Raw genomic sequence first — 10655 nt, 5'->3', positions numbered from 1 at the left:
ACGGTTTAGATCTTTGTTATTTATATTCTATTTATAGGTTCGTAACTTACAAAAAGAAATGCGATTCAAGAACACTCCGACTTTCTCATCCCAAAGCGGGATATGAGTGTTGAAGATGACAAATGTCTCCTCCTCCCACCTCCTGCAGAGAACGTTAACATAAGGTATAAACGCTATCATAGCTCCGATATCTTCTCGAGATTTTGTAATAAATTGGAGTGAATTACTAAAATAGCTTTATTTGATCACTGATATTTTGTAATTTCAGCATATATCATTTGCTCAATTTTCCATCAAAAGCGCATTAATTTTGGATTTTCAATTTACCGAACATTATGGAAAAATATTTAAGCTAATTCAGACTTCAACGGAAATATAAATTATATATCTACGTTATTCAGCAGTTGCTGAATTATATTCAGCATATTATTAATTAGAATGAAGTTGGGTCAAACCAACTTTAAGGTTTGTAGCAACAAGAGAAAACACTGCTTTTAAAAACTATGTAGACCTATTACACTATTAAAATTATTTTTATTCATATATGAAACTGTTTCAAGGATTGCACACATTTAGGATGAACGATTTACGTAGTCTTTGAAATAAAGCTAAAAAAAAAATTAAAAAGGGGTTAACGTATTGCTCGATTTTAAGGGTTAATTGCATGAGTTAAGAAAAATAATTATATTTTTAAAGGCATTTATAGAAATTCGAAAAAGTTTGCTGTTTCGGAAATATAAGATACCAAAAATTCGAATTTTAAAAACTTCGAGGGGCTATAACTTAAGAGGTGGAGGTGAAAAAAATTTTCTTCTACGAAATGCAATACTAATATTTATTAGCATCTAAAATCTGTTAAAATTTCAAAATTTGCGATCTGTGTCATCAAACATTTTTGTAAATTTTATGGCCATTTTGATTTTTTAAAGTTCTTTTTGATTCTTTAAAGTAAACTGCTTTTCTGCTTTTGCAAAATTTGAAAAATGCCTATGCTTCCACTGCAATAAGTAGTTTAAAAGTGGCATTTTTAGGTTTTGGTAGATCTAACTTTTAAAGCGGGGGGGGGGGGGGGGGGGGGGAAAGAGAAAAATTGCCTTCTACAGAAATAAATTTCTAGTAAAAATCTATGTACATATGCAATTTCAGCTCTCTTTCTTCATGGTGTGTAGAAGTTTTGTAAACATGTCTACGGACGGGAGGATTATAAAAGTTGATTTTCAAATTAAATATATTATGTTGTATTCTTTTACGTATGCGCACATTTATTATGTACATAATTATGTATAAAACATATATATATATCTATTTATACAAGTATACATACATGTATACATACATATATATAATATATGTATATACATGTATACATACATATACATATATATATATATATACATATATATATATATTTATATATATATACATAAATGTATACTTGTGTACATTAAAATATAAATTAGAATTTTTTTTTTGTTTATTTTTTCAAATAAATTTACAAAAAGAAATAATTTAATAATTACATAATAATTTGTTTTGTATAAAAATTTACAATATAATTTCGAATTTAGTTGGGGAGTTTTCCTTATATATACATATATATATATATATAAAATATTTTTCTTTTGATATATACATATAGGGAAATATAAATATATATTTTGACTTCCTATCTCTTTTTATCTCTGTTTTTTTTTTTTTTTGAGTTTCTGTTTTTCTATACAATAACAATACACAAATACTAAAACATTTAATTATTATTTATAATGCTATATAATTAAAGTACATGTGAGAAAAGTTATAAAAATAAAAGTTATGAAAACATAATTTTATTTTTTGAAAAATTCGTTTCTAAATATTTCAATTTGATTTAATATTTATTTATTCTAGCATTTAAATTGCAATAATACTAAGTTAATCTACAATTCAGCAATTAAAGCTTACAGGCTAAATTTGGTAATTGGCAAAGTATTCATATAACTTTAAAATTCTAGTAATATTGTATTACTATACACAATTCGGCAATCACAGTTTATAAGCTGAAGTGATTGGTAACCGCAAAATGGTATTATGATTTTGAAGCTAGGTTAAAACTGCAATCCAGATCCATTATTTTGGGTTAATTGAAAAGTATTCATATAGAACTTTTTTCAATTTCAATAATATTGTGTTACTAGATAGAATTTAGCAATTACAATTTATAATTTGAATTAGATTAATAACCGCAAAATATTATTGTGATATTAAAGCTATCCTAAAACTGCAAACTAGATATAAAGTTATATTTTGATTTTCTTTAAATAAAAATATTTTAATGATAATTTTTTTTTTCAATTAATTATTAAATTTATCACTATAATTGTTTAAATAAACAGGAAAACTATAGTTGAAAACGGTTCTTTAAAATAATACAAAAATATGGTTTCGTACGAACGATTTTGTTAGATTTTCCCTGACATCTTTCTGATGGTAATGGCGCATCGTACGAAACCGTATTTCTGTAATATTTTTAATATTCAACGTAACATATCCTAAATTGTAGTGGTATAGCATTATTATACAATTCAGCTTACTTACTGTATATCGTATTATTTTATAATTGCAACCCAATAACTACAATATTAAAGTTAGCATATTAATTATATAGTAATTATTTATTAAATTTATGAAGTCATAAATTTAATAAATAATTACTATATAATTTATACCATCGAAATCACTTACAGTTAGTTTTTAATACCCATACTTGTATTATTTATTGTTTCTATGAATTTCAGGCTGTGTATATTTAAATAGAAAGCTGTGAGTATCTTTTAAGTGAAATTTCTGTGATAAAATAGTATTATTGCGATTTCTATTCTAAGGTATGTAATTTGATTTTTGTTTGATAAAATAGAAAATATGTTTCAGAGAGACCTATGATTCGAAGATAATTATCTGAATGTTTAAGGAAAATAAATTCTGATTTATAAATAAACAACTGATTTATTCTCTTGATTTTTCTGCACAAAAAATTCTGCACTACATTGAGCTTCTACTAAAATTTTTCATAACTTTTAAAAAATATTACGAAGTTTGTGTGCAAAACTTTCTACTTCATAGTATCAAAATTGTAGAATTCATCACGTTTCGCAGTGATTATAATAAAAATGTCAGGTATGGCCATATTATCCTATGATTTCTAAGTCAGGTATGACGTAGAAGTTTTTCAATGATGTACGGTATGGCTTTATATTTGGTGAATTTGTTTTTGAAACCCCTACACGAAATTTGTGCAGAAAGTACCAGAGCTCTGCTCAGTGGGTACTTTTGTTTATTTTCAATACCAATCTGCAACCTGTAAAACTCTTGCGTGCATTCCCAAATGAGTATTTCAGCAATATACGAATTTAACCGGACACACAGACGAGCGGACGGTTAGGCATGATCTAGTTAGACTTAGAATTTAATTCTGAACAAAAATACGTTATATATGCTATATGAGGTCGGAAATGTTTCCTTTAAGGAAATATCTTAATCTTGAGTTTATTCAAAAGTACAAAAGGCGTACCTGGGAACACACTAATAAAATAAAATGCCCTGAAGTTTCGTTAATTTTATGAAAGAAATCTCATGTAAATTAGAAATTTTGTTAACGACAATTCTTGTGTATATTTCTTTAATACAAAGATTCTGAATTTCATTGAAATTTTCAATTGAAATTTGAATTTTGGATACGAAAAAAAGACCTCCCTTAATAAATGCAATGCGGTACATAAAATATAAAAAAGGCATTTAAAATCTTTTTCCTTACCCACTTTTTGTAAATTTTTATGGTTTTGATTTGAAATACTCTTTCGCTATTTTATAAGAGATACTCTAATAAACAACCAAATTCAAACAACTTATTATGAAATATTTTATGTTTTGGCGATATTTCAGCTAAAATTTTGTAAGTTTTCATTGTAGGAAAAGTTTTATTGCTAAACTTAATCTATTTTTATTGTTTTTCGGCTTGGAATTTAAAAAATAGCAACGCGTCTACATAAAAATGCTTTCTGAAATCAATTTAACTTATTCAACAATATATAATTTTATCTGCTGAATAAACAAAATTCATGTTAGATCTGCATTTTAGAGTAATAGAAAAATTATTGCTTGTTGAAAAAATAATAATGACAATATTTTCATTTTAAATACTCTACTAAATTATTTTCATATATGTATGGTTGTGAATGTTTAGGTTTTATTTCTAAAATTTTTTCTTTTTTTTTTAATTATATTTCTAAAATTACGTACTTTACATGTATCTACATTAAATAAGTATATTTATATTTATGTTTATATAAACATATATATATATATATATATATGTATATATATTATATATATACATACATATTACCAGACCTCACATTTCTTTTGTGGATTCATATTCGTTCCAAGTTTACAATTGAATTCCCGCGAAAATTCATCAAAATTTGATAAAGTTCCTATAACACGATATTTTGGTGGTGTATGATTATCTTTTTCAACTTGTAATGTTGCAGCTTCACTTGTTAATGTTGTACACCAAACCTATTTTCGATATATAATATAAAAGGAAATAAATTACATATGTTAAAATAATTTTTTTTAATTAAATTCGAATCGATAATAACACAAGACAGCCTGAATAAAAAATTGTAATAATACTGCATACACAATTTACAAATTACAGCTCTGAAGCTGGATTTTGTGTTAAAAACATATTATTGTTATATCATTACAAGTAATTTATTCCTGCTTTAAGTCAGGAATGGACTACTTGTTGTATAGTCCGAACAACTGTGTACCTAACAACCAAAATTAATGCAGTGTCAGTTCAATAAAATCACGTTATTTTAGAAATGCAACGAAATCCAACTTACCTGAGCAAAAGCTATAAAAAATAATTGTTTATGTGTCATATTTAGACCAGGTAATGGTAAAATATCAGCTTCATTATCACTTTTTGAATTTAGAAAAGCATGATATGCCGCTTTCAAACCACCATTATCTGCTATATTTTCACCTGTTCAAAAGAAAGTTTAAGTAAATAAATTATTCAGGGTTATTTTATTATAGTTATATACATAAAAGAATTATAAAATAATTTATATTGGGGTTGTTCTTACTCAAATATTGTATAATTTCTATAATTAACTTCAAAAAAACTATACCATAAATACAACGATATTAAAAACTTATACAAATAACACAATTTCTCGTTATATTAATAGATAGCGCTTATAATTTTTAAGTATGTACCTTTGAAATCAAAGTTGAAAATTCACTCTTCAACAGTTTAAAATGCTGCTTTTAAAAACAATCATTTACATTTTTTAAATTATTTTCATTTTTATTTAGGACCAAACAAAAAAAATGGGAATAGACGATTAATGTCTGTTCGAAAGTTAAAATGGTGAATTCAAGGGTTAATTGCGTTAGTTAAGAAAAATAATTACATTTCCCGTTATCTTTATGCGTTTACAGAAATTTGGAAAGGAAATGAAATCCTCATAGAAACTCCTTGAGAAATTAACTTATATTTTAAGTTAATTATACCCGTACGAACGTATGTTCGAAGGGTATACTAAATTTGCCTTACCGTTTGTAACGCTAAGAAATAACGGTCTTAGATATAGACTCAAGTGTATGTTTTTGATCAGCGTCAAATTCTGAGTTGATTTAGCTTTGTCTGTCCGTCCGTCCGTCCGTCCGTCCGTCCGTCCGTCCGTCCGTCCGTCCGTCCCAACGATAACTCAAAAACTAATTGAGCTAAGTCCACCAAATTTTCACAAATGATTTATTGTAGTAAGTGCCAGAACCCTATTTAAATTGGACATGATCGGGGTACCGGTTCGGGTAGCTGCCATACAACTTCAAAATTTATTTGGCTATATCTCAGAAACTATAAAAGTTATGGTATTGAAATTTCACACAAACGAATATATTAGTAGGGCCAATATGCCCCATAAAAGTCGTTGAAATTACTTGGCTCCTTCTGGTACCTGCCATACAACTTCAAAAGTTATTTGGCTATATCTCAGAAACTATAAAAGCTGTGATATTGAGATTTCACACATGTGAATATATTAGTGGGGCCGATGTGTCTGGTAAAAGTAGTTGAAATTACTTGGCTCCTTCTGGTACCTGCCATACAACTTCAAAAGCTATTTGACTATATTTCAGAAACTATTAAAGCTATGGTATTGAAATTTCACACAAGCGAATATATTAGTAGGGCCAATGTGTCTTATAAAAGTCGTGGAAATTACTTGGCTCCTTCTGGTACCTGCCATACAACTTCAAAAGTTTTTTGACTATATCTCAGAAACTATAAAAGCTGTGATATTGAGATTTCACACAAGTGAGTATATTAGTAGGGCCGATGTGCTTGATAAAATTCGCTAAAATTCTTGGCTCTTTCTGGTAGCTGCCATACAACATCAATAGTAGTTTGGCACAACCAGTATTTTGAATAACACATAGTACTGAAATTTTGCATAAATTAATATGGTAATACGGCAACTTAAAGTCATAGTCTGCCCCATAGTTAGTTATGGCACATTAGTTATTCGCACATAGGATAACAAATTCGTACGGGTATCACAGAGTTGACAAGGTCAACTATATTTTTTTCTCGTTTTAACTTGATATTTTAAGGATTTTAAAATATCAGATTTCTACAACTTGTGATCTAGAAGAAAAACGCTATCAAATTTTAAAAAAGACGAGTTTCAGGCAACGGCAAATTTTAGTTCATTTTGTTTTTCAAAATTCAAATTTGCGTATTCAGCGAGAGAAGAAGCCAACTACTACTTTTCTGTGTTCGTAGAATTCAAAAAATGTGTGTGGTTGGGTTATAATAAACAGTTAAAGAGTGGCATTTTTAGGGTTTTAGGGGCTAAAACATTTAGACGGGGAGAAAGGTAAGAATTTTCTCCTACGGAAATAAATTTCTAGTAAGGATATACTAGATGTATATATGAAATTTCAGCTTTCTATCTTCAAGAGTGTAAAAGTGTTTTTGAAGGGTCCATGGACGTATAGACTAAGAAACTAATAACCATTTTTTTCAGAATTGTTTTGGAAAAGTGCTAAAAACTATTCAATTATTGATCATGAATTGAAATAATTAACAAAACCTTGAATTCAACTTTTATATACTACATAATTGCAAAATTGTTAAATTGCAGAAACTCAGCATTGCTGCAATTCAAGTGTCAAAGAAACTGTCATTTTGAAAAATATATTTTAAATTAACTATAAATACGATAGGTTCAATTACCTTATGGGATAACCGAATTATAGTAAAACTAGTTTCATGACTTCAAAAGGGCAGCAATATTGTATTGACATACAGTTCAGCAAAAGATTTAAGATCAAAAATAAAAAATTCTGATGTGGTCAGCACATAACTGACCGCATTGTGCATTGTCTAGTTAATTGAAAGTGTAACAGAATATTATAAAAACGCCTGTTGAATACTTCTTTCTAATTTTAAAGGCATTAGTAAGCTTATAGTTAACATAACTAGAAAAATATAAATTTGGCTCTTAGTAGAGTTTCGCTTTGTGCTACCCGAATTCCCTGAAATGCTCGTCAGTTAGTTTAAGTAACAACCAGAACTCAAATATCATATTTTAAGAAATTCCATCAATTCGTTCCGTAGATATGATAAAAAATGTTAAATAGGTCTCAGATCAGTTTCCGCGCCCTGGTCTTCCCAAAAATTTATATGTTCATTGCTTTAATACGAAGAACTTAAATATTAAATTTCAATGAAATCGGCTGATTTTTTCTCTCTGTATACGCAAAAATGTATATTTGGCCCGTAGTAGATATCCAGCTGATGACATCTGATTTCTTCTAAAAGTTTACAGGTTTCGCGGACGGTCGAATGAAGCTTATATATGAAATTTAAATCTGTTGAATATTTTTTTCATAGTGATAAAAAATGTAAAACAGGCTCGCTAAAAAAGGCAGTTCCCGAGGCCTGATATATCTCAAAAGTAAGATCAATATATCTGATCAATCTGTGGCATAGCCGAAATAAACTTATATATAAAAATTCATCAAAATCGGTTCACCCGAACTTGAGATACACGCGTGCACACACAGACCGACAGACCGACAAGTTGCTAAAAATAGTTTATTTACACTTCCCTATTATGGAAAAGTGCGTTACCACCAAAAACTCGATGTACAAAATTTGTCGCCAACACATAACCTACCTATTGTATACACAATGCGGTCGGTAAAAAGATAGAAGGAACCGTTTCTGAAAGGGCTAATAAAGGGCATTTTGTATTTTATGCACTTGCGGAATACCAATCACTCGAACTTTATAGAAAAAATCAAATTTTTTCTTTTTTTAGTACTTTTCCAAAAAGTTTTTGAAAAAAAGTGCTTATTAGTTTCACTCTGTCCGTCCGTGGACATGTTTATAAAACTTCTACACCCTTGAACTTAGAAAACTGAAATTTAACTATACAAAGATTTTTACTTGAAACCTATTTCCGTAGAACAAAATTTTTACCTATCTCCCCCCCTTTAGAAGTTATACCCTCTCAAGACCCTAACAATGCCATTTTTTAACTATTTGTTGCAGTCAACAGGCAATGGCTTGCTTCTCCTATCGCAGCATACTATAATTAAACTTTAAAAAAACAAAATGGCCGTTCAATTTCACCGTTATCTATAATCCGTTTTTTCCAATTTTTTTAATGTCGTTTTTCTTCTAGACCCCCGGTTGTAGGGGCCTAAACTTTTAGCAGCTGTTAGGCACTAATAAGCAGTTTATTTCGTTAGAAGAAAATTTTTTTCCATCTCCACCTCCTCTCGCGTTATCGCCTCTTGGAATTTGTAAAATTTGAATTTTTGACGTCTTATATTTTCGAAACGGCAAGCTTTTTTAAATTTCTATAAAGGCTAGAGGCTAACGGTAAATTCCATGACATTAAAAAATATAATTATTTTTCTTAACTCACGCAATTAATTCTTAAAATCGAGCATAATTTATATTAATTTTTGCTTTATTTCAAAGACTGCATCCTAAATATATGCAATCGTAGTAATTGTTTCGTTTTAATGAAAATAATTTTAATAGTGTGATAGGTATACATAGACTGTATTTAAAAGCAGTATTTTCACTTGTTGAAGGGAAAAGTGTTACAATACAAACCAGTGGTTTGACCCAACTTTATTTAATTTATCCCGACAAATTTGTATGACATTTTTAGAAATTTTGAAAAATTTTATATAAATTTTTGTCCAGTTTCTTAAGTTTTAAGTTTCTTAAACGTTAAAAAATCTTTTATAGTAAAGAGGATATAGCACAAAAACAACACTTTTAAGACCTTAATTAAATGTAGAAACTCAAGAAATTGTCAATATTTTTGATTTCTATTGATTTTAAGTTCTGTAATTAATTTTTGATTGCAAAAGCTACTTTAAAACGCAGTTGACATTTTTGAGAACCGTTTTTTTGATAAAAAATCTGAAGTTTAAGATTTTTTTTTATATATAAAAAGTGTTCGAGGAAATTTCTCATTGTTACCTCCGAAATCGTGGAGATTTGGCACCTAGTTTAGAACAAAAATTTTACTCATTTTTTATAACTTAAATGATTAATGGTATGTTAAGGTACTGATCACTGAGGCATCCTGTATATTATATAATTGAAGTCAATTGAATTAATATATAATTAAATAATTGGAATCAAAACTAATTGTATATTTACCTAATGTTCTTTTGCCATTTAATTTTTTTCCATTTATTTGATATTTTTCATATTGTTCTATAAAACATTTTGTTTTATTATTAAAATCATCTATACTTTTATTTTCCCACCATCTTTTTAGATTACCAAATTTATCATATTCTCTACCTTGATCATCTAATGAATGAGTTAATTCATGACCCATAACAACACCCATACCACCAAAATTTAAACTACGCGGATAATTTAAATCATAAAATGGTAATTGTAATATGCCAGCTGGAAATACAATTTGATTTTTTGTTGGTGCATAGTATGCATTTACTGTTGGTGGTGTCATACCCCATGTTGTTTTATTAACTGGTTCATTTAATTTTTCTAAATTTTTTTTTAAATTATATATATTTACTCTAATATTATTATCAAAATATTCTGTTTTATTTATTTTTAAATCAAAATATCTTTCATCCAATTTTGTTTTATTTAATATATAATCTGGAAAACCTATCATATCTGTTATAGCATTTGCTTTCTCTTCAGCTAGTTTTGATGTATTTTTATCCATCCAATCTAATGTTTTCAAATTTTTTATAAAGGCCTCACGTATTTGATTAATCATAAGTTCAGCAGCTGGTTTTGATTCACCGTGAAAAACACCACGTACAAACATTGCACCAATTGCAAAACCTAATACATTATGTGTATCTGAAACACAATAGCGCCATGGTTCTTCAGATCCTTCTGATCCAACTAATGCTTTACGTAAACCTTTATATGCTTCACGAAATGGTTTTGATAAACATGATGTTAATGATCTAACAGCTTGCCATACCAAGTAATTTGCTAATATCCTACAAAAGTTTTTAATTTATTTAAAATAATTTACATTTTCTCTAAAATCTTTATAATTTATGGTTCTTAAATTCCTTTACCT

General features: G+C 28.1%; 1 protein-coding gene across 6 annotated transcripts in view; it reads right to left on the bottom strand.

Annotated features, from left to right (window-relative positions):
• Positions 1–1551: 1551 nt before the first annotated feature.
• The window catches only part of LOC129607073 (neprilysin-3), a 32571-nt gene continuing 23467 nt past the window's right edge, over positions 1552–10655 (bottom strand). For 4 of the 6 annotated variants that reach the window (XM_055517799.1, XM_055517807.1, XM_055517826.1 and 1 more), the window contains 3 exons: positions 9743–10572; positions 4887–5029; positions 1555–4554 (listed from right to left, as the gene is read on the bottom strand). In XM_055517799.1, the coding sequence (XP_055373774.1) occupies positions 4378–4554; positions 4887–5029; positions 9743–10572 (1150 nt within the window). In that variant the 3' untranslated portion in view covers positions 1555–4377. Of the gene's footprint in view, positions 4555–4886; positions 5030–9742; positions 10573–10655 lie in introns of all 6 variants that reach the window. The other 2 variants (XM_055517834.1, XM_055517817.1) reach the window with 2 other exon arrangements.

The sequence above is a fragment of the Condylostylus longicornis genome, unplaced genomic scaffold (genome assembly GCF_029603195.1).
Source record: "Condylostylus longicornis isolate FDR11 unplaced genomic scaffold, ASM2960319v2 ptg000003l, whole genome shotgun sequence".
Classification (NCBI taxonomy): Eukaryota; Metazoa; Arthropoda; class Insecta; order Diptera; family Dolichopodidae; genus Condylostylus; species Condylostylus longicornis.
The sequence above is the reverse complement of the archived record's forward strand: the minus strand, read 5'-3'. Positions and strand labels throughout refer to the sequence as shown.